The sequence below is a fragment of the Scomber japonicus genome, chromosome 18 (genome assembly GCF_027409825.1).
Source record: "Scomber japonicus isolate fScoJap1 chromosome 18, fScoJap1.pri, whole genome shotgun sequence".
Taxonomy (NCBI): Eukaryota; Metazoa; Chordata; class Actinopteri; order Scombriformes; family Scombridae; genus Scomber; species Scomber japonicus.
The window spans coordinates 27852225-27878003 of NC_070595.1; the positions used below are offsets into that span (position 1 = coordinate 27852225).

Genomic DNA, 25779 nt, shown 5'->3' on the forward strand with positions numbered 1-25779 from the left:
AAGTACACCAGGAGTTTATTAATATTAACTCTTACCTGATGGCTTTTATTCTGCTGCTACTGCTAAAGCTGTAAACATCTCATGAAATCCCGCACAGATCTCTAGATGTGCTGTGCAGGATCTCGCAATACTTCGACGATGTTTATCATCAATTTGGGTGATAATCAGTCGACCCCCACTGTGCAGTGTAACACCTAATGTGGCACCTTTCTCGTAATTATGAGATCCTGATCTCGAGATAAGGTGTTTGCACTTCCATAAAAACAAATGTATGTCATGTCTATTATATTAATTTAACTCATTTGTACATATTACTATTTACAGTGTAATTTCATATGCATGTTTGTGCAGTATATTGATACGCGTCTTGTATTGTATTTTGCAGTTTTACAGAAAAGACCACCTGCAGAGCCAAACCTTTTTTGAAGAACACGGTTTCACCTGAGGTTTTGTTACCTATCGTGAGAACAGAATAATAATAATGTAGCAAAGATAAAACAATCTTAGTGTTTCCCTGTTGAGCTGTGTTGGAAGTATAGAAACAAAAAGAAGGACTATGGCACTAAAAACACTGTAACGTTGAGCGTAGAAGACTTGATTTGACTCATTTGGGCGTCTGAAGCTTCATATTAGCTTCAGATCAACTTTTAAATACATTTTTGCACAAAAGGAGGGTGGTTGCAGACGGTGTGTGAGTCTACAGTTTAAAAATCAGAGGAAACGTCCATAAATAAAATATGTGTGTGTGGGTGTTACATTCAACTGATTTTATTGTTGTAAGGTCTCATATAATCTTCAAAAGTATTGTATTTCTTTTCATCGGTTCCCTGGCAGGCTTCGGTCTTATTAAACTGTAACAATGACCACCTCTACGTGAAATCTTAAGATAAATTCAAATGATGTTTTATGTATATGTTAGTTAAATACTGATGCAGTCTTAGTTTGACATTATCATGAAATGTATTCCACCATAACAGCCATTGTTAGCATGCAAGATTTTATTTGATTGAAAAGAATTACAGTGTGACCCCATATTTGTGGTCAGAAATGATTATTAATGACACTGTTATACATGAGTGCACAGATTAGATTTTGATCAGTAAATCATCTCCTGCTGATATGTCATACAGGTTTACAGAGCTTTATATGGCTTTACTTCACTTGATGACACTGCCTACATTATTCCAGCATGTCATATGTGACCATTACAGCTACAGTTCACGATTAATAACCTTCGCCCCCCCACGAATTTTAAGTTTTGCAGCTTCCCAGTCCAAAACATTTCCTCTTGGCACTCTCATCCCAGAGGACAAGTCTTGGATGGTGCTGTCTGAGAGGACAGAGTCCCACAAATTGACATCACTCATCTCACCAACAAAACTCTGTCTGGCATCAAAATGACCGTCATAACTGTCAAGATCTTGTCCAAGGACAACCTTGCCTCCAGAATGCACTGAGTGACCCTGCTTGTAGATTTTAGTCAGGCTTTTCCTTCCATTCATGAAGAGGGCAGTAGCACCTGTACTGGAGTCCCAGGTGACACACAGGTGGGTCTCAAGGGCACCAAGCTGAGGGACGTGGAAATTAACAGCCTCTGAATATGATGATGTACGCAGGTACAAGCCCACACTGTAACACACACATATATACACTTCATTAGTACAGTGATCTAACATTGCAAAATTAAAATATGCCTTTAATAAAAGAGTAATAGTAATAATTAACGCATACTTATGAAATCTGTACAATTGCAAAAGCTTGCAATTTTGCAAATTAACATAGTTATTTAAATTATTGCAGCATGCAGGTGGAAGATGAACAATGAAACTTTTTTTTAATGAAACTTTGTTTTTATGTGAATGCATTTATTAAATGTTCATTATTGTCTAAAATACAGTACTTTTTTTAATTACAAAGTAATTACTAATTACAGTATTTTCTTCCTTATCTAACAGTGAGTTCATGGTTCTCATGTTGAGCGATTTTTCCTGATTCCTGCAGTTTTAACGCAAAAAAAGCACATAAAACATTGCAAACTCTAATTTTTGAGAAAAGCAGCTGCAAAATTGAACATTTTTGACCGCAATAATAACAAAAATACTTTTGGGGAAATCCTGGGGGGACTGGCTAGTGATGTCAGTTTAAAAAACTGAATTTCATGCAGTAACATGTCTCATAATTATTTGTAGCAGTAGAAGACGGAGTGGTAGTAGTATTGTTCTTATTACTTGTTTGGACAGTACACTTCTTTCTTTTTAGTCTTTATTGATACTAAAAAGTCTAGAGACTGTTTTTATCTGTAGACCAGTAGACTAAATTCTATATGCTGTAAATGTGTTGGATCTGCCCATATTTGGGCATGGCTCAACCGGTGGCATTATCTGCGTGGTTTAAGACTTTCCTCGGAGGCTGAAACTTCAGAATTGAAGGGACCATTAGCACAGAACGTTGCCTCATCTTGGATCCATAGTATTTTAAGTCCAAAATATTCCGTGTTGTTACAGTAATGTGTCAACATGTCAGATATTTAGAGTACAGTCACAGCTTCATCTTACATGGATGTCACAAAGTGTGGAGCATGTTTACCTGCCGTCACTATTACGCCACAAATTCAGCTCATCAACGTCTGGTGTCCGATAGGCAAAGAGGATGATATTACGGTTGACAGGGAGCTCTGTGCCAACACGCATGCACAGAGTGAACGCCGTCATGTTCAGAGGTTTGAGAGGGGTCAACCCAACATAATCAGTATATGTTGCTCTGGGGAATACCACCGTCTTGATGGGAACACTCACTTAAAGACAAAAAACAGATTTTGTAAAGTTACAAATAGTTGGCAACAACAATAAAAAACATCCCATTGGCAAACATTCAGATATGTGATTAACTAGATATATGCTGTATTTAAGTAAAAAAATCTATTTGTATTGAGCTTTGTGTATTAGTGCTTTACAAGGGCATAATGCAACATATAAAAACAAAATAAATAACAGATGAAGTGACTACAAAAGCCACAATATTTAAAAAAAAATGCTAAACTAAAAAAAAACAATAAAAAATAAGAACACACCATAAAAACATAAAATGCTGATCAGGTGCATGCAAGTTAAGTGATTCTACAGAATTAGCAGACTGTAAGGGTTCGGGCAGCGTTTTCCATCGAAGAGAAGTGTGTTGCAGTAGTCAAGGCAAGGTGACATGAAGGCATGCACATGCATCTCTAATTCAGCAGTTGAAACTACAAATATTAGTTTCCTTATATTTCTTAAGCAGAAAAAACAAGATCTGGTCAGGTCAAAGAGCCCAGACAACCTAAAAGCTCCACTCGGTTTATATGAAAAGTAGAGTTGGATATCATCTGCAAATAAATGATAAGCAATATCAAAACTGTTCATTATCTGTTCAAAGGGCAGCAAATATAAAGCAAAGGACGTTATATTGGGCCCCAGAAATTAGCCCTGCAGAACACAACAACACAGTGGAGAGGGATCAGACATAAAGTCTATTTCTATATCTCATTACCAAGTAGTGTTGTTTCCCATCAAACAAAACCTGCAATCCATCCTTTTTGCACCCAGAGCTAGAAAATATGACCATTTGTATGGACTTGCTCACAGCCAATCAATGCAAGTGTTATTCAATATAATGCAAGATCTGATTGGCCCACTGCCACAGCAGCTACAACCTGTCTGTGAAGTTGAGGTATTTGTGCATTTGTGTGAAACTCAAATAATTTAGATGTGAAGGACTGGTGGCTTTTTATGCAATTTAATTCTTCTATTCATGTGATGGGTATGTAATGAAGTACTCAATTGGTATCGGTACCACTTTAAGGATACTTGTATTGGTACTGATATCATAATTTTTTTAATGATACCCATTGAAGAATTATACATACCTTGAAGTTTATCTCAAAACCCACCTCCCATTTTAACTGTATGTTCAGAGACTAATAAAAGAGTTGAATACATGCACAGATACGCACATTTGGATACAAAAGAAAATAAACAATTACCTGCCAACGCCATGGAGATGGCAATGAGAAACAGAACACATGAGAATCGCATTTTGTCCAAGCAAACCTGCAGAAAAAAGAGAATTTACTTAAGTTATTGCACATAAATTGAGTTAAATGTAGTGTTTAACCACTGTCAGTGGTTTTGATATGTATAAAAAACTACATGGAAATATAAAAGTAGAATGAAGCTGTATACATACTGTGCCGCTGTGAAGACGCTGCTACAGAATACCAGAACGTAGGGTTTTTATATCCTGACCATCCAAACTCCTCCCTATTATGAAATATCCATAACAGGATCTCGTTATTGTTCCTTATTTGTCGTATCAAGTCATTAAAAATACTGTTTAAATAATATTTGATCTGATTAGTATTAAGAGGATAGACAAACAGAATTAAAAGCAAATATGAACAGGTGTGCTCTGGACATCAGCTTAAGAAGCTGTATGTGGATCTTGTTGACAGCAAACATAACACACTTGTTAATTTCAAGCCTTTTAAATGGTGATATACTATCTTTTATCTGTTTTTCTACAAATCCAATGAACCAAAACTGGAATGATTCTGCTATCAAATGATATCCGCCTGATACATCTTCTTTTAAACTTAGAAGGCATAGAAACAACAAGAATATACAAGTGTTCATCTATTTTATACTTGAAGTTGATAGTCTGCAGGTTCAATCAACAAGAAAACATAAATCACATGACAGATAGCAAACACAGGTGCCAAATAATCAGTAATAGTAAAATTTGTGGATTTTTCTGGTGAAGATGGTAAATGGACTGTACTTATATAGAGCCTTTCTAGTCTTTCCAACCACTCAAAGCACTTTACATTACATCCCATTCACTCATTCACACACTGATGGCAGGGGCTACCACACAGGGTGGCAACCTGCACATCAGGAGGAAGATAATCATTCATTCTCATTCATACACGGGGGCAATTTGGGGTTAAGTATCTTGCCCAAGGACACATCAACATGTGGACTGGAGGAGAAGGGAATTCAACCACCAATCTTCCAATTGGAGGACGACCGCTCAACCTCCTGAGCCACAGCCGCCCCAAGAGCATGTAATTAGTCTTATGTAGATATATTAAAAGTTTAAGTGTAATGAGTAATGAGTGTAATGTCTTTTGAATAGCCAAAAAAAAAAGTTTAAATAAAATAAAGCTTCATTAATAGAGGGCGCTAATGAGTAAATAAGTGTGTTGGCAGCATAATAATGAATAGAGCCATTAATAATCAATAACCCTGGGTCATTTATGTATAATGTGTACAAAATAGGACATATCGGTCCTGTGGCAGTAAGTGAAAAAGGCCAAACTGATGACCGTCTGCAACTGTTGCTTGACCTCTGCCAGTATGATAACGTGAAACCAGTTATATGCAAACCAATTGGTCTAAGTCTATTCAAAAGAAGAATGTGATCCACTGTTTCAAATGCTTTAGACAAATGAATGAAAAGGGCAACACAACACTTCTGTCCTTGAATACTGTTGTCAAAATGCTGTATCGAGGTCTGAAACCAGAATGATTGGGATTTAAAATGCCATGCTCAGATAGAAAACGGCACAACTGATTGTTGATGAACCTCTAAACGTGACAGTTTGGAGATTGGGCGTTAGTTATTTGGATCAGTACTGTCACTGCCTTTATAAAGAGGCAGTACAGTACATGTGCTGCTTTCTACACTTAATATTACAAGATAGAAGAGTTACAATAAAAGTATGTGTTAAGAGAGGTACAGGTAAGAGTCTTGTATTGAAGAGGTCTGCTCCAATAGCCTTTTTTGGGTCAATTGAGGCCAGGGCATTAGGCCTCAATTACCGCCATATTATTATTATTTATTGATAGGAATGCTAGTGCAACACCGAGACAAAAGAGTTTCTCACAAACATAGCAATCCCTCCCCCCTTGTGGTTGAGTCCACTTTTGATGTATTATAACTGTCAAGTACAATTACATCACATTTAATTTAATTTATTTTAATTGAAGACAACCTGTTTTCTGTTGTAATTAAAATATCTGGATTGATTTGTTGGACCCAAATTCTGATGGAGTCCAGTTTTGGTACCAAGCTTCACACATTCATGTGGATTACTCCAAAACCTCTGTAGTTTAGGAACTCAAAAGGAGTATCAACTAAAATTTGATTAGTAGTCTCATTTAGGGCCCATGGTCATAAATCCAGTTCTAGGGAATTAGCTTTAGTTTGCCAATATTTACACCACTTTGACCATGCCAACCATCCTGACCATGCCATTTATGAGTGATGATACCAAAAATGGGGATAACATCAGCCTTAAAACAGTATGTGATGACACTATTGGTTTAGCTTTTGTTATTACATTAGAACAATTTAGAGAAAGCTTAGTGGGATTATTTTATAGGAGTGCAGTCAGGTCAACATTAGTTGATAAAAGGTGTGAGCCTTCCTTGGAAGGGCGGAAGCCATCTGGCTAACAAGCTGAAGTGTATTCAAAAGGCAAGTATCAACAATAAAATATAAGATTGATCTTTATTGATCCCCTTTGGAAGAAATTAAAATTGACACAACAGTACCGTGGAAAAAACGGTTAAGAAAAAACACATTAAGAAAAACAGGAGCATTCAGTAACAAAACATTGCTCGACAGAATCTAGACAGGGTCTACGTAAGTAAAAAAACAAAGCTTTATTCATATCACTCATGCAAGACTAAAACAGACTACAATATAAAATACAATTTACAATATAAAATATGATATGGCACAGAGAGAAACAGACCAAACTGAAATGAAACAAGTCATGAGAAGTGGCAGAGAGGTCTATATAAAGGCTTGCCGATATAAATGGGGTCATAAGCCCTGTTTAAAACAGTCCAAAGATTCTTATAGATTGTGGAAGCTAATTCCTCGGGGGTTAAACTTATGTCCTGAGCATGCTCCACTACTTGTAACTTGAAGCTGTGGGTCTGGGTCAGGAGCAGCTTTGCCTTGCTTTGCTTTGCTTCCTGTCGCTCATGTCCAGCTCTCCAGGTGGTCAGGTGTGCAGAGTCAGGTGCGATGCCCAACTTCTGTGCTTGATGTCAGCACCTCTATGATCTGGCATGTGGCGGTGAATGGTGGCTGAACTTTTTGCTTTAGAGCGGCCTGCATAAATGCCATTACACTCACAGTTGTGCAGCAACACAACTCTGCCTCTGTGGCCGGCCAGCAATGTCAAAGAATCAACAATCAGAGACTTTCTATAATGAGTTTGTGTGCCTCGTGAACATCCTGCTTCACACCCAGAAGCAGGTGATTATTGTGTGTTCCTGTGCCACCTCTGTGTTTTGGTCACTTGAATTACAGTCAACTATGCCAACTTGATATCCGGCTAAAGGGTTACTGCAGGAACATCCTTGACAGTTGCCTTTTTAAATAAATAGATGGCCTCCCTCCTTCCATGGAAGGCTCACACCTTTTGTGAACAAATATTAAACTGACCTTGTGATCCTGTATGGCATGTCTTACTTGCTGACCTGGGTAGCATGATCAGCATGGCCAAAATCGTGTAAGTATTGGCAATTTGTTGACTAGCTAGCTGTAATTCTTGTTACGTGTGCCTCAGTCAGCTTGTTCTAAAATGTTTGTAGTGAGACCAAAACGCAGCAGTTAAACTTTTAACCAAAACCAGCCATATTACCCCTGTTCTTTCTTCCCTCCATTGTCCTCCTGTAAAATTCAGAAACTACTACAAGATCCTGCTGATTACCTACAAGACACTCCATGACTTTGCTCCTAGTTATATATTTTAACCTCTTCTTTCCTCACTCCACTTCTCGGCCATTTCGGTCTTCAAATCTCAGCGTTTTGTTGATCTCCCACACTAACAACAAATGGTGACTACGCGTTTGCAGTCTTACCCTCAATTATGTGGAATTAGCTTCCACAATCTATAATAATCTTTGGACTGTTTTAAACAGGGTTTATGACCCCATTTATATCGGCAAGCCTTTATATAGACCTCTCTGCCACTTCTCATGACTTGTTTCATTTCAGTTTGGTCTGTTTCTCTCTGTGCCATATCATATTTTATATTGTAAATTGTATTTTATATTGTAGTCTGTTTTAGTCTTGCATGAGTGATATGAATAAAGCTTTGTTTACTTACTTACGTAGACCCTGTCTAGATTCTGTCGAGCAATGTTTTGTTACTGAATGCTCCTGTTTTTCTTAATGTGTGTTTTATCCATGTGTCATTGTATTTATATAAGTCTTTTTTCCACTGTACTGTTGTGTCAATTTTAATTTCTTCCAAAGGGGATCAATGAAGATCAATCTTATATTTTATTGTTGATACTTGCCTTTTGAATACACTTCAGCTTGTTAGCCAGATGGCCTCCGCCCTTCCAAGGAAGGCTCACACCTTTTATCAACTAATGTTGACTTGACTTGCACTCCTATAAAATAATCCCACTAAGTTTTCTCTAAATTGTTCTAATGTAATAACAAAAGCTAAACCAATAGTGTGTGCAATGTCATCACATACTGTTTTAAGGCTGATGTTATCCCCATTTTTGGTATCACCACTCATAAATGGCATGGTCAGGATGGTTGGCATGGTCAAAGTGGTGTAAATATTGGCAAACTAAACTAATTCCCTAGAACTGGATTTATGACCATGGGCCCTAAATGAGACTACTAATCAAATTTTAGTTGATACTCCTTTTGAGTTCCTAAACTACAGAGGTTTTGGAGTAATCCACATGAATGTGTGAAGCTTGGTACCAAAACTGGACTCCATCAGAATTTGGGTCCAACAAATCAATCCAGATATTTTAATTACAACAGAAAACAGGTTGTCTTCAATTAAAATAAATTAAATTAAATGTGATGTAATTGTACTTGACAGTTATAATACATCAAAAGTGGACTCAACCACAAGGGGGGAGGGATTGCTATGTTTGTGAGAAACTCTTTTGTCTCGGTGTTGCACTAGCATTCCTATCAATAAATAATAATAATATGGCGGTAATTGAGGCCTAATGCCCTGGCCTCAATTGACCCAAAAAAGGCTATTGGAGCAGACCTCTTCAATACAAGACTCTTACCTGTACCTCTCTTAACACATACTTTTATTGTAACTCTTCTATCTTGTAATATTGAGTGTAGAAAGTAGCACATGTACTGCCTCTTTATAAAGGCAGTGACAGTACTGATCAAAATAACTAACGCCCAATCTCCAAACTGTCACGTTTAGAGGTTCATCAACAATCAGTTGTGCCGTTTTCTATCTGAGCATGGCATTTTAAATCCCAATCATTCTGGTTTCAGACCTCGACACAGCATTTTGACAACAGTATGCAAGGTGGTAAATTATATAACCTGCTCTCTGGACAGAAGTGTTGTGTTGCTCTGTTCATTCATTTGTCTAAAGCATTTGAAACAGTGGATCACATTCTTCTTTTGAATAGACTTAGACCAATTGGTTGCATATAACTGGTTTCATCGTTATCATACTGGCAGAGTTCAAGCAACAGTTGCAGACGGTCATCAGTTTGGCCTTTTTCACTTACTGCCACAGGACGATATGTCCTATTTTGTACACATTATACATAAATGACCCAGGGTTATTGATTATTAATGGCTCTATTCATTATTATGCTGCCAACACACTTATTTACTCATTAGCGCCCTCTATTAATGAAGCTTTATTTTATTTAAACTTTTTTTTTTTGGCTATTCAAAAGACATTACACTCATTACTCATCACACTTAAACTTTTAATACATCTACAGAAGACTAATTACATGCTCTTGGGGCGGCTGTGACTCAGGAGGTAGAGCGGTCGTCCTCCAATTGGAAGATTGGTGGTTGAATTCCCTTCTCCTCCAGTCCACATGTTGATGTGTCCTTGGGCAAGATACTTAACCCCAAATTGCCCCCGTGTATGAATGAGAATGAATAATTAACTTCCTCCTGATGTGCAGGTTGGCACCCTGTGTGGTAGCCCCTGCCATCAGTGTGTGAATGGGTGAATGGGATGTAATGTAAAGTGTTTTGAGTGGTTGGAAAGACTAGAAAGGCTCTATATAAGTACAGTCCATTTACCATCTTCACCAGAAAAATTCACAAATTTTACTATTACTGATTATTTGGCACCTGTGTTTGCTATCTGTCATGTGATTTATATTTTCTTGTTGATTGAACCTGCAGACTATCAACTTCAAGTATAAAAATAGATGAACACTTGTATATTCTTGTTGTTTCTATGCCTTCTAAGTTTAAAAGAAGATGTATCAGGCGGATATCATTTGATAGCAGGATCATTCCAGTTTTGGTTCATTGGATTTGTAGAAAACAGATAAAAGATAGTATATCACCATTTAAAAGGCTTGAAATTAAGAAGTGTGTTATGTTTGCTGTCAACAAGATCCACATACAGCTGCTTAAGCTGATGTCCAGAGAACACCTGTTCATATTTGCTTTTAATTCTGTTTGTCTATCCTCTTAATACTAATCAGATCAAATATTATTTAAACAGTATTTTTAATGACTTGATACGACAAATAAGGAACAATATCGAGATCCTGTTATGGATATTTCATAATAGGGAGGAGTTTGGATGGTCAGGATATAAAAACCCTCCGTTCTGGTATTCTGTAGCAGCGTCTTCACAGCGGCACAGTACAGTATGTATACAGCTTCATTCTACTTTTATATTTCCATGTAGTTTTTTATACATATCAAAACCACTGACAGTGGTTAAACACTGCATTTAACTCAATTTATGTGCAATAACTTAAGTAAATTCTCTTTTTTTCTGCAGGTTTGCTTGGACAAAATGCGATTCTCATGTGTTCTGTTTCTCATTGCCATCTCCATGGCGTTGGCAGGTAATTGTTTATTTTCTTTTGTATCCAAATGTGCGTATCTGTGCATGTATTCAACTCTTTTATTAGTCTCTGAACATACAGTTAAAATGGGAGGTGGGTTTTGAGATAAACATCAAGGTATGTATAATTCGTCACTGGGTACCGATACCAATTGAGTACTTCATTACATACCCATCACATGAATAGAAGAATTAAATTGCATAAAAAGCCACCAGTCCTTCACATATAAATTATTTAAGTTTCACACAAATGCACAAATACCTCAACTTCACAGACAGGTTGTAGCTGCTGTGGCAGTGGGCCAATCAGATCTTGCATTATATTGAATAACACTTGCACTGATTGGCTGTGAGCAAGTCCATACAAATGGTCATATTTTCTAGCTCTGGGTGCAAAAAGGATGGATTGCAGGTTTTGTTTGATGGGAAACAACACTACTTGGTAATGAGATATAGACGTAGACTTTATGTCTGATCCCTCTCCACTGTGTTGTTGTGTTCTGCAGGGCTCATTTCTGGGGCCCAATATAACGTCCTTTGCTTTATATTTGCTGCCCTTTGAACAGATAATGAACAGTTTTGATATTGCTTATCATTTATTTGCAGATGATATCCAACTTTACTTTTCATATAAACCGAGTGGAGCTTTTAGGTTGTCTGGGCTCTTTGACCTGACCAGATCTTGTTTTTTCTGCTTAAGAAATATAAGGAAACTAATATTTGTAGTTTCAACTGCTGAATTAGAGATGCATGTGCATGTCTTCATGTCACCTTGCCAACACACTTCTCTTCGATGGAAAATGCTGCCCGAACCCTTACAGTCTGCTAATTCTGTAGAATCACTTAACTTGCATGCACCTGATCAGCATTTTATGTTTTTATGGTGTGTTTTTATTTTTTATTGTTTTTTTTTAGTTTAGCATTTTTTTTAATTATTGTGACTTTTGTAGTCACTTCATCTGTTATTTATTTTGTTTTTATATGTTGCATTATGCCCTTGTAAAGCACTAATACACAAAGCTCAATACAAATAGATTTTTTTATTTAAATACAGCATATATCTAGTTAATCACATATCTGAATGTTTGCCAATGGGATGTTTTTTATTGTTGTTGCCAACTATTTGTAACTTTACAAAATCTGTTTTTTGTCTTTAAGTGAGTGTTCCCATCAAGACCGTGGTATTCCCCAGAGCAACACATACTGATTATGTTGAGTTGACTCCTCTCAAACCTCTGAACTTGAGGGCGTTCACTCTGTGCATGCGTGTTGGCACAGAGCTCCCTGTCAACCGTGATATCATCCTCTTTGCCTATCGGACACCAGACGTTGATGAGCTGAATTTGTGGCGTAATAGTGACGGCAGGTAAACATGCTCCACACTTTGTGACATCCATGTAAGATGAAGCTGTGACTGTACTCTAAATATCTGACATGTTGACACATTACTGTAACAACACAGAATATTTTGGACTTAAAATACTATGGATCCAAGATGAGGCAACGTTCTGTGCTGATGGTCCCTTCAATTCTGAAGTTTCAGCCTCCGGGGAAAGTCTTAAACCATGCAGATAATGCCACCGGTTGAGCCATGCCCAAATATGGGCAGATCCAACACATTTACAGCATATAGAATTTAGTCTACTGGTCTACAGATAAAAACAGTCTCTAGACTTTTTAGTATCAATAAAGACTAAAAAGAAAGAAGTGTACTGTCCAAACAAGTAATAAGAACAATACTACTACCACTCCGTCTTCTACTGCTACAAATAATTATGAGACGTGTTACCGCATGAAATTCAGTTTTTTAAACTGACATCACTAGCCAGTCCCCCCAGGATTTCCCCAAAAGTATTTTTGTTATTATTGCGGTCAAAAATGTTCAATTTTGCAGCTGCTTTTCTCAAAAATTAGAGTTTGCAATGTTTTATGTGCTTTTTTTGCGTTAAAACTGCAGGAATCAGGAAAAATCGCTCAACATGGGAACCATGAACTCACTGTTAGATAAGGAAGAAAATACTGTACAGAAGTCCATTTATAAGCCTTTAATAAATACATTTTCATCTCTATTTTAGACAATAATGAACATTTAATAAATGCATTCACATAAAAACAACGTTTCATTTAAAAAAAAGTTTCATTGTTCATCTTCCACCTGAATGCTGCAATCATTTAAATAACTATGTTAATTTGAAAAATTGCAAGCTTTTGCAATTGTACAGATTTCATAAGTATGCGTTAATTATTACTATTACTCTTTTATTACAGGCATATTTTAATTTTGCAATGTTAGATCACTGTACTAATGAAGTGTATATATGTGTGTGTTACAGTGTGGGCTTGTACCTGCGTACATCATCATATTCAGAGGCTGTTAACTTCCACGTCCCTCAGCTTGGTGCCCTTGAGACCCACCTGTGTGTCACCTGGGACTCCAGTACAGGTGCTACTGCCCTCTTCATGAATGGAAGGAAAAGCCTGACTAAAATCTACAAGCAGGGTCACTCAGTGCATTCTGGAGGCAAGGTTGTCCTCGGACAAGATTTTGACAGTTATGCGGGTGATTTTGATGCCAGACAGAGTTTTGTTGGTGAGATGAGTGATGTCAATTTGTGGGACTCTGTCCTCTCAGACAGCACCATCCAAGACTTGTCCTCTGGGATGAGAGTGCCAAGAGGAAATGTTTTGGACTGGGAAGCTGCAAAACTTAAAATTCATGGGGGGGCGAGGGTTATTAATCGTGAACTGTAGCTGTAATGGTCACATATGACATGCTGGAATAATGTAGGCAGTGTCATAAAGTGAAGTAAAGCCATATAAAGCTCTGTAAACCTGTATGACATATCAGCAGGAGATGATTTACTGATCAAAATCTAATCTGTGCACTCATGTATAACAGTGTCATTAATAATCATTTCTGACCACAAATATGGGGTCACACTGTAATTCTTTTCAATCAAATAAAATCTTGCATGCTAACAATGGCTGTTATGGTGGAATACATTTCATGATAATGTCAAACTAAGACTGCATCAGTATTTAACTAACATATACATAAAACATCATTTGAATTTATCTTAAGATTTCACGTAGAGGTGGTCATTGTTACAGTTTAATAAGACCGAAGCCTGCCAGGGAACAGATGAAAAGAAATACAATACTTTTGAAGATTATATGAGACCTTACAACAATAAAATCAGTTGAATGTAACACCCACACACACATATTTTATTTATGGACGTTTCCTCTGATTTTTAAACCGTAGACTCACACACCGTCTGCAACCACCCTCCTTTTGTGCAAAAATGTATTTAAAAGTTGATCTGAAGCTAATATGAAGCTTCAGATGCCCAAATGAGTCAAATCAAGTCTTCTACGCTCAACGTTACAGTGTTTTTAGTGCCAAAGTCCTTCTTTTTGTTTCTATACTTCCACCACAGCTCAACAGGGAAACACTAAGATTGTTTTATCTTTGCTACATTATTATTATTCTGTTCTCATGATTGCGTGATTTTGCAGGGCTAGAAAGATAGGTAACAAAACCTCAGGTGAAACCTTGTTCTTCAAAAAAGGTTTGGCTCTGCAGGTGGTCTTTTCTGTAAAACTGCAAAATACAAGACGCGTATCAATATACTGCACAAATATGCATATGAAATTACACTGTAAATAGTAATATGTACAAATGAGTTAAATTAATATAAGAGACATGACATACATTTGTTTTTACGGAAGCGCATTTCGTTCACTGGATAAAAAAAAATTTAGACACCTTATCTCGGGATCAGGGTCTCATAATTACGAGAAAGGTGCCACATTAGGTGTTACACTGTACAGTGGGGGTCGACTGATTATCACCCAAATTGATGATAAACATCGTCAAAGTATTGCGAGATCCTGCACAGCACATCTAGAGATCTGTGCAGGATTTCATGAGATGTTTACAGCTTTAGCATTAGCCGCAGAGTAAAAGCCATCAGGTAAGAGTTAATATTAATAAACTCCTGGTGTACTTACAAACTTTCCAATGCATTGATTTATGAGTAAAGAGCCTATTTGTACTACTGTAGAAGTTTAATAACAATCCAGGCATTATTAGTGGGGTCATTTACCAGATACACTGGTGGTCCCGTTAGCACCTGTGCTAAACCATTCGGCTGATGGCTCGAACTACATTATTTTCCGACCAATTGAAAAAAAGGGCTGAGGCGCTGATTAGATAGACCTCATGGTGCATATGATGCTAGGTCGAAATTACACCGAACCTAAGCTCATTACCACACAATGGCAATAAAACTTAACATTGACATTGTCTTTAGTTTAGGAATCAAACACCCAAGCCTGCCCTGTTTCATGAGTGAAGTTTGTAGTGTGTGTGTGTGTGTGTGTGTGTGTGTGTGTGTGTGTAACTGTTGTGTATTTGATTAAACAAACAAACAAAAACAACTCCAGTTACATGCATGTGAATATTATTGAAACATCATGTGTCATCTTTTAACTGAGAGCTCCAGACAGGTCGAGTCCACTCTCTACACACAGTGTGAGTGAGCTATTGTTTCTTCAATGTGTCCTTCTTTAAAAAATACATTTTGGTCATAAATTAACATCGTCATAGCTTAATTAATCCATACGAACTTACTTAGATACTTGGGGAAATATTAGTGCTACTAGTGCTAATATTAGTGCTATTAGTGCACAACCACTAAACCACACACGTAAGTGAACGAACATGAACACACACACTAGAGATGGAACATGAATTGACAACAACTCTCTGAATTTATTTGAAAACAAAAGTGTGTTAAAATGTGTGAAATGGATCTATAGGTAGTGCTGGTACTGTATGTTGGGGGGTAACAGATGAAGTATGAGAGCAGTATATAGAAGGCTGTGGTTCAGCAGTTATGATCTCTGGAGCCGCAGTCACATCAGACGAGGGAGGAGATGACCCTGAAGTCTCTGACCATGTTCCCTCAGCAGCAGTCAGCTGATGAGGTAGATGGTCCTGGTACAGTAGAAGTTGCTCCAAAATATTTAAATAATGCAAAGAAAAGATTATACATTAGATCATTATTATTATTATTTAAATATAGACTGGAAGACATTACAAAGGTACATTACATGTATCTTCCAGACATATTTTAACAACACAACTAATACAATTTTATCAAAATATTTAAATGATCCAGTTATCTAAATATGTTCAAAAATGATATACGGAAATACAATTTAACATAACTAGTAAAATATTGTTAGCCTGAAACTATTTGGGGCATTTTGGACACACAAGGTTAGATGGGTAGGTTAATTAAAATAATAAAATAAATAAAAATAAATCGAACCACCACCTGTTAATGCTAAACGTCGTTTAGCATTAACAGGTAACATCAGTAGGACTGTAACCTCATTTATAATTCAACTAGCACCCAATGTTTTCTTGTAACATGAAAGTGGTGGTTCGATTTATTTTTATTTATTTTATTATTTTAATTAACCTACCTATCAAACCTTGTGTGTCCAAAATGCCCCAAATAGTTTCAGGCTAACAATATTTTACTAGTTATGTTAAATTGTATTTCCGTATATCATTTTTGAACATATTTAGATAACTGGATCATTTAAATATTTTGATAAAATTGTATTAGTTGTGTTGTTAAAATATGTCTGGAAGATACATGTAATGTACCTTTGTAATGTCTTCCAGTCTATATTTAAATAATAATAATAATGATCTAATGTATAATCTTTTCTTTGCATTATTTAAATATTTTGGAGCAACTTCTACTGTACCAGGACCATCTACCTCATCAGCTGACTGCTGCTGAGGGAACATGGTCAGAGACTTCAGGGTCATCTCCTCCCTCGTCTGATGTGACTGTGGCTCCAGAGATCATAACTGCTGAACCACAGCCTTCTATATACTGCACTCATACTTCATCTGTTACCCCCCAACATACAGTACCAGCACTACCTATAGATCCATTTCACACGTTTTAATACACTTTTGTTTTCAAATAAATTCAGAGAGTTGTTGTCAATTCATGTTCCTCCAAATCTCTAGTGTGTGTGTTCATGTTCGTTCACGTGTGTGGTTTAGTGGTTGTGTCTGAAGTGTTTTGGGGCCACAAACAAAATCCTAGGGCCGGCCCTGCTTGAAGGTAACCCGCCCCACCTTTTATACTGCCTGCCCCATTGATCTCAGGGGTTCAGAGGAGTTCTTAAGTCCTTCACACTCCTCTATCCAGGATATCGTGGTGGTTTATTTGCTAGCTGTATGCAGACAGAACATTATTGTACTTTAGGTTGGCCACCAGGGGATAAAACAGAGCCTGGTCCTGCCGAAAGTTGTTTATCTATGTGTTGGGTCGACCTATAGTTCTAGAGGATGGTTGCAGAGGGTGCGTGAGTCTACTGTGTAAAAATCATAGGAAATGCCCATAAATAAAATATGTGTGTGGAGGGGTGTAGAGAGTCTAGATATCTGCTCACTGTGTTCAGGAGGGTCAAACAAGCATCCACCTCTATACACTTGCACAGTATGGATGTGAGTTCCACCAGTCTGAAGTCCTGGTGTTAGGCTTCTTTGGCACAGGTATGATGGTGGACTCCTTCCACATCTGTGGGACACAGCTGGAGTCTAGAAACTGCTGTAACAGCTTAGTGATGATATTACCCAGCTGAGCAGAGCATTCCCACAGCACCCTGCCCTTGAGCCTGTCTGGTCCAGTGGTTTTATGAGGATTAATGTGACCCGGTATAAATGTAACCTTTCACATAAAATAATATATTTTAATATTCTGATTGATGTTTAAATCGTCTCTAAAGTCTCTAACTATGAATTGTAATATATCAAGAATTAAAGACTTATGTCTCAGCCCAATTTAGAAAACCATGCTTTTAACATTTTAGTGGGCTCAACAATTGTAATGGAGTTTTTACTGGTCTCTTGAAAAGGGGGACTAACCAGCTGCTTAACCAACTGGTCCTGTTGTTATATATTTAAACTAGCTTCCCAGGAGTTTATTAAAATAACACTTACCTGATGGCTTTTACTCTGCTGCTAATGCTAAAGCTGTAAACATCTCACGAGATCCCGCACAGATCTCTAGATGTGCTGTGCAGGATCTCGCAATACTTTGACGATGTTTATCATCAATTTGGGTGATAATCAATCGACCCCCACTTTACAGTGTAACACCTAATGTGGCACCTTTCTCGTAATTATGAGACCCTGATCTCGAGATAAGGTGTTTACATTTTTTTTTATCCAGTGAATGAAATGCGCTTCCGTAAAAACAAATGTATGTCATGTCTATTATATTAATTTAACTCATTTGTACATATTACTATTTACAGTGTAATTTCAAATGCATATTTGTGCAGTATATTGATGTGTCTTGTATTGTATTTTGCAGTTTTACAGAAAAGACCTGCAGAGCCAAACCTTTTTTGAAGAACACGGTTTCACCTGAGGTTTTGTTACCTATCTTTCTAGCCCTGCAAAATCACGCTATCGTGAGAACAGAATAATAATAATGTAGCAAAGATAAAACAATCTTAGTGTTTCCCTGTTGAGCTGTGGTGGAAGTATAGAAACAAAAAGAAGGACTTTGGCACAAAAAACACTGTAACGTTGAGCGTAGAAGACTTGATTTGACTCATTTGGGCATCTGAAGCTTCATATTAGCTTCAGATCAACTTTTAAATACATTTTTGCACAAAAGGAGGGTGGTTGCAGACGGTGTGTGAGTCTACGGTTTAAAAATCAGAGGAAATGTCCATAAATAAAATATGTGTGTGTGGGTGTTACATTCAACTGATTTTATTGTTGCAAGGTCTCATATAATCTTCAAAAGTACTGTATTTCTTTTCATCTGTTCCCTGGCAGGCTTCGGTCTTATTAAACTGTAACAATGACCACCTCTACGTGAAATCTTAAGATAAATTCAAATGATATTTTATGTATATGTTAGTTAAATACTGATGCAGTCTTAGTTTGACATTATCATGAAATATATTCCACCATAACAGCCATTGTTAGCATGCAAGATTTTATTTGATTGAAAAGAATTACAGTGTGACCCCATATTTGTGGTCAGAAATGATTATTAATGACACTGTTATACATGAGTGCACAGATTAGATTTTGATCAGTAAATCATCTCCTGCTGATATGTCATACAGGTTTACAGAGCTTTATATGGCTTTACTTCACTTTATGACACTGCCTACATTATTCCAGCATGTCATATGTGACCATTACAGCTACAGTTCACGATTAACAACCTTCGCCCCCCCACGAATACGAAGCTGTGTAGTTTCCCAGTCCAAAACATTTCCTCTTGGCACTCTCATCCCAGAGGACAAGTCTTGGATGGTGCTGTCTGAGAGGACAGAGTCCCACAAATTGACATCACTCATTTCACCAACAAAACTCTGGCTGGTATCAAAATGACCGTCATAACTGTCAAAATCTTGTCCGAGGACAACCTTGCCTCCAGGACGCACTGATTGACCTGGCTTATAAATTTTAGTCAGGCTTTTCCTTCCATCCATGAAGAAGGCAGTAGCACCTGTACTGGAGTCCCAGGTGACACACAGGTGGGTCTCAAGGGCACCAAGCTGAGGGACGTAGAAGTTAGCAGAATCTGGAATTGACGATGTACGCAGGTGCAAGGACAATCTAAACACACACATACACACTTCATTAGTACAGTGATCTAACATTGCAAAATTGAAATGTGGCTGTGATGAAAGAGTTATAATGATTAACAATAATTAACGCATACTTATGTAATCTATTCATTTGCTGTAGAAAAGGGAGTGGTAGTAGTATTGTTCTTATTAGGGGTTTTGACAGTACACTTTCTTTTTAGTTTTTATTGATATTTCATTTCTATTTAAACCAAAAGACCAAAATAAAGATGATCTGACAAAATACTGACAAAATAAATGTATTATTAGTGGTAGTAACAGCAGTATTAACTAGTATTGATATTACAATAGTAGTTGTAGTATTGTGAGTAGTTAGCAGAAGGAGTCTTGTCAGTAATAGTAGAGTTTGTATCATTTTTAGTATTTCACCATGAAAATGGAGGAGAAAGTAATGATAAATTATTGCCTTATCTTGGATCCATAGTACCTTAAATCCAAAATATTCTATGTTGTTAAAATGATGTGTCAATATGTCAAATATTTAGAGTACAGTCAGAGCTTTAATCTTACATGAATGTCACAAAGTGTGGAGCACTAAGTGTTTACCTGCCGTCGTTTAAACGCCACAAATTCAGCTCATCAACGTCTGGTGTCCGATAGGCAAAGAGGATGATCTCCCGGTTGACAGGGAGCTCTGTGGCAACACGCATGCACAGAGTGAACGCCCTCATGTTCAGAGGTTTAAGAGGAGTCAACTCAACATGATCAGTATTTGTTGCTCTGGGGAATACCAAGGTCTTGATGGGAACACTCACTTAAAGACAAAAAACAGATTTTGTAAAGTTACAAATAGTTGGCAACAACAATAAAAAACATCCCATTGGCAAACATTCAGATATGTGATTAACTAGATATATGCTGTATTTAAGTAAAAAAATCTATTTGTATTGAGCTTTGTGTATTAGTGCTTTACAAGGGCATAATGCAACATATAAAAACAAAATAAATAACAGATGAAGTGACTACAAAAGCCACAATATTTTGCTAAAAAAAATGCTAAACTAAAAAAAACCATTAAAAAATAAAAACACACCATAAAAACATAAAATGCTGATCAGGTGCATGCAAGTTAAGTGATTCTACAGAATTAGCAGACTGTAAGGGTTCGGGCAGTGTTTTCCATCGAAGAGAAGTGTGTTGCAGTAGTCAAGGCAAGGTGACATGAAGACATGCACATGCATCTCTAATTCAGCAGTTGAAACTACAAATATTAGTTTCCTTATATTTCTTAAGCAGAAAAAACAAGATCTGGTCAGGTCAAAGAGCCCAGACAACCTAAAAGCTCCACTCGGTTTATATGAAAAGTAGAGTTGGATATCATCTGCAAATAAATGATAAGCAATATCAAAACTGTTCATTATCTGTTCAAAGGGCAGCAAATATAAAGCAAAGGACGTTATATTGGGCCCCAGAAATGAGCCCTGCAGAACACAACAACACAGTGGAGAGGGATCAGACATAAAGTCTATGTCTATATCTCATTACCAAATAGTGTTGTTTCCCATCAAACAAAACCTGCAATCCATCCTTTTTGCACCCAGAGCTAGAAAATATGACCATTTGTATGGACTTGCTCACAGCCAATCAATGCAAGTGTTATTCAATATAATGCAAGATCTGATTGGCCCACTGCCACAGCAGCTACAACCTGTCTGTGAAGTTGAGGTATTTGTGCATTTGTGTGAAACTCAAATAATTTAGATGTGAAGGACTGGTGGCTTTTTATGCAATTTAATTCTTCTATTCATGTGATGGGTATGTAATGAAGTACTCAATTGGTATCGGTACCACTTTAAGGATACTTGTATTGGTACTGATATCATCATTATTTAATGATACCCAGTGACGAATTATAAATACCTTGATGTTTATCTCAACACCCACCTCCCATTTTAACAGTATGTTCAGAGACTAATAAAAGAGTTGAATACATGCACAGATACGCACATTTGGATACAAAAGAAAATAAACAATTACCTGCCAACGCCATGGAGATGGCAATGAGAAACAGAACACATGAGAATCGCATTTTGTCCAAGCAAACCTGCAGAAAAAAAGAGAATTTACTTAAGTTATTGCACATAAATTGAGTTAAATACAGTGTTTAACCACTGTCAATGGTTTTGATATGTATAAAAAACTACATGGAAATATAAAAGTAGAATGAAGCTGTATACATACTGTGCCGCTGTGAAGACGCTGCTACAGAATACCAGAACGGAGGGTTTTTATATCCTGACCATCCAAACTCCTCCCTATTATGAAATATCCATAACAGGATCTCGATATTGTTCCTTATTTGTCGTATCAAGTCATTAAAAATACTGTTTAAATAATATTTGATCTGATCAGTTTTAAGAGGACAGACAACAGAATTAAAAGCAAATATGAACAGGTGTGCTCTGGACATCAGCTTAAGCAGCTGTATGTGGATCTTGTTGATAGCAAACATAACACACTTGTTAATTTCAAGCCTTTTAAATGGTGATATACTATCTTTTATCTGTTTTCTACAAATCCAATGAACCAAAACTGGAATGATCCTGCTATCAAATGATATCTGCCTGATACATCTTCTTTTAAACTTAGAAGGCATAGAAACAACAAGAATATACAAGTGTTCATCTATTTTTATACTTGAAGTTGATAGTCTGCAGGTTCAATCAACAAGAAAACATAAATCACATGACAGATAGCAAACACAGGTGCCAAATAATCAGTAATAGTAAAATTTGTGGATTTTTCTGGTGAAGATGGTAAATGGACTGTACTTATATAGCGCCTTTCTAGTCTTTCCAACCACTCAAAGCACTTTACATTACATCCCATTCATCCATTCACACACTGATGGCAGGGGCTACCACGCAGGTTGCCAACCTGCACATCAGGAGGAAGTTAATTATTCATTCTCATTCATACACGGGGCCAATTTGGGGTTAAGTATCTTGCCCAAGGACACATCAACATGTGGACTGGAGGAGAAGGGAATTCAACCACCAATCTTCCAATTGGAGGACGACCGCTCTAGCTCCTGAGCCACAGCCGCTCCAAGAGCATGTAATTAGTCTTCTGTAGATGTATTAAAAGTTTAGGTGTAATGAGTAATGAGTGTAATGTCTTTTGAATAGCCAAAAAAAAAAAGTTTAAATAAAATAAAGCTTCATTAATAGAGGGCGCTAATGAGTAAATAAGTGTGTTGGCAGCATAATAATGAATAGAGCCATTAATAATCAATAACCCTGGGTCATTTATGTATAATGTGTACAAAATAGGACATATCGGTCCTGTGGCAGTAAGTGAAAAAGGCCAAACTGATGACTGTCTGCAACTGTTGCTTGACCTCTGCCAGTATGATAACGGTGAAACCAGTTATATGCAAACCAATTGGTTTAAGTCTATTCAAAAGAAGAATGTGATCCACTGTTTCAAATGCTTTAGACAAATGAATGAAAAGGGCAACACAACACTTCTGTCCAGAGAGCAGGTTATATAATTTACCACCTTGCATACTGTTGTCAAAATGCTGTATCGAGGTCTGAAACCAGAATGATTGGGATTTAAAATGCCATGCTCAGATAGAAAACGGCACAACTGATTGTTGATGAACCTCTAAACGTGACAGTTTGGAGATTGGGCGTTAGTTATTTGGATCAGTACTGTCACTGCCTTTATAAAGAGGCAGTACAGTACATGTGCTGCTTTCTACACTTAATATTACAAGATAGAAGAGTTACAATAAAAGTATGTGTTAAGAGAGGTACAGGTAAGACTCTTGTATTGAAGAGGTCTGCTCCAATAGCCTTTTTTGGGTCAATTGAGGCCAGGGCATTAGGCCTCAATTACCGCCATATTATTATTATTTAATGATAGGAATGCTAGTGCAACACCGAGACAAAAGAGTTTCTCACAAAAATAGCAATCCCTCCCCCCTTGTGGTTGAGTCCACTTTTGATGTATTATAACTGTACAATTACATCACATTTAATTTAATTTATTTTAATTGAAGACAACCTGTTTTCTGTTGTAATTAAAATATCTGGATTGATTTGTTGGACCCAAATTCTGATGGAGTCCAGTTTTGGTACCAAGCTTCACACATTCATGTGGATTACGCCAAAACCTCTGTAGTTTAGGAACTCAAAAGGAGTATCAAGTAAAATTTGATTAGTAGTCTCATTTAGGGCCCATGGTCATAAATCCAGTTCTAGGGAATTAGCTTTAGTTTGCCAATATTTACACCACTTTGACCATGCCAACCATCCTGACCATGCCATTTATGAGTGGTGATACCAAAAAATGGGGATAACATCAGCCTTAAAACAGTATGTAATGACATTGCACACACTATTGGTTTAGCTTTTGTTATTACATTAGAACAATTTAGAGAAAGCTTAGTGGGATTATTTTATAGGAGTGCAAGTCAGGTCAACATTAGTTGATAAAAGGTGTGAGCCTTCCTTGGAAGGACGGAGGCCATCTGGCTAACAAGCTGAAGTGTATTCAAGAAGGCAACTATCAACAATAAAAGATAAGATGGATCTTTATTGATCCCCCTTGGGAGAAATTAAAATTGACACAACAGTACCGTGGAAAAAAGACTTATATAAATACAATGACACATGGATAAAACACACATTAAGAAAAACAGGAGCATTCAGTAACAAAACATTGCTCGACAGAATCTAGACAGGGTCTACGTAAGTAAGTAAACAAAGCTTTATTCATATCACTCATGCAAGACTAAAACAGATTACAATATAAAATACAATTTACAATATAAAATATGATATGGCACAGAGAGAAACAGACCAAACTGAAATGAAACAAGTCATGAGAAGTGGCAGAGAGGTCTATATAAAGGCTTGCCGATATAAATGGGGTCATAAGCGCTGTTTAAAACAGTCCAAAGATTCTTATAGATTGTGGAAGCTAATTCCACATAATTGAGGGTAAGACTGCAAACACGTAGTCACCATTTGTTGTTAGTGTGGGAGATCAACAAAACGCTGAGATTTGAAGACCGAAATGGCCGAGAAGTGGAGTGAGGAAAGAAGAAGTTAAAATATATAACTAGGAGCAAAGTCATGGAGTGTCTTATAGGTAATCAGAAGGATCTTGTAGTAGTTTCTGAATTTTACAGGAGGACAATGGAGGGAAGAAAGAACAGGGGTAATATGGCTGGTTTTGGTTAAAAGTTTAACTGCTGCGTTTTGGTCTCACTACAAACATTTTAGAACAAGCTGACTGAGGCACACGTAGCAAGAATTACAGCTAGCTAGTCAACAAATTGCCAATACTTACACGATTTTGACCATGCTGATCATGCTACCCAGGTCAGTAGGTAAGACATGCCATACAGGATCACAAGGTCAGTTTAATATTTGTTCATAAAAGGTGTGAGCCTTCCATGGAAGGAGGGAGGCCATCTGTTTATTTAAAAAGGCAACTGTCAAGGATGTTCCTGCAGTAACCCTTTAGCCGGATGTAAAGTTGGCATAGGTGACTGTAATTCAAGTGACCAAAACACAGAGGTGGCACAGGAACACACAATAATCACCTGCTTCTGGGTGTCAAGCAGGATGTTCACGAGGCACACAAACTCCTCCTTGAAAGTCTCTGATTGTTGATTCTTTGACATTGCTGGCCGGCCACAAAGGCAGAGTTGTGCTGCTGCACAGCTGTGAGTGTAATGGCATGTATGCAGGCCGCTCTAAAGCAAAAAGTTCAGCCACCATTCACCGCCACATGCCAGATCATAGAGGTGCTGACATCAAGCACACAAGTTGGGCATCGCACCTGAATCTGCACACCTGACCACCTGGAGAGCTGGACATGAGCGACAGGAAGCAAAGCAAAGCAAGGCAAGGCTGCTCCTGACCCAGACCCACAGCTTCAAGTTACAAGTAGTGGAGCATGCTCAGGACATAAGTTTAACCCCCGAGGATGAGCCCGATGTCACTGTTATGAGCAGTGCAGGAAGTTATACTTGATCGGGCATTTCAAAAACTTGTCATGGTGTGTCAGTAAGACTCAAATGTGACATTTTATTGTTGCTTTACAGTTACATAAACACACACATCTTTTGTTCTTCAGCATATTCACTTTGAAATAAATTAATGGATACTACATTATATTACTACTAATATACATATTTATATAGAAAGATCTGTGTGGAGGGTTTAGTA

At 37.3% G+C, this 25779-nt stretch overlaps 3 protein-coding genes across 3 annotated transcripts; 1 reads left to right on the plus strand and 2 right to left on the minus strand.

The window, feature by feature from the left end:
* Positions 1-1211: 1211 nt before the first annotated feature.
* On the minus strand, positions 1212-4067 carry LOC128378602 (pentraxin fusion protein-like). Its single transcript, XM_053338171.1, has 3 exons — positions 4016-4067; positions 2587-2794; positions 1212-1629 (listed from the first exon to the last, which is right to left on the minus strand). Exons 1-3 carry the CDS (start codon positions 4065-4067, stop codon positions 1212-1214), a joined length of 678 nt encoding a protein of 225 aa, XP_053194146.1.
* Positions 4068-7221: 3154 nt separating this feature from the next.
* Positions 7222-13633, plus strand: LOC128379336 (pentraxin fusion protein-like). The gene is made up of 4 exons (XM_053338954.1): positions 7222-7302; positions 10817-10883; positions 12041-12248; positions 13216-13633. The coding sequence occupies exons 1-4, from the start codon at positions 7222-7224 to the stop codon at positions 13631-13633; spliced, it is 774 nt and encodes a 257-aa protein (XP_053194929.1).
* Positions 13634-19144: 5511 nt separating this feature from the next.
* Positions 19145-21623, minus strand: LOC128378603 (pentraxin fusion protein-like). Its single transcript, XM_053338172.1, has 3 exons — positions 21572-21623; positions 20141-20348; positions 19145-19562 (listed from the first exon to the last, which is right to left on the minus strand). The coding sequence occupies exons 1-3, from the start codon at positions 21621-21623 to the stop codon at positions 19145-19147; spliced, it is 678 nt and encodes a 225-aa protein (XP_053194147.1).
* Between the last annotated feature and the right edge of the window lie 4156 nt (positions 21624-25779).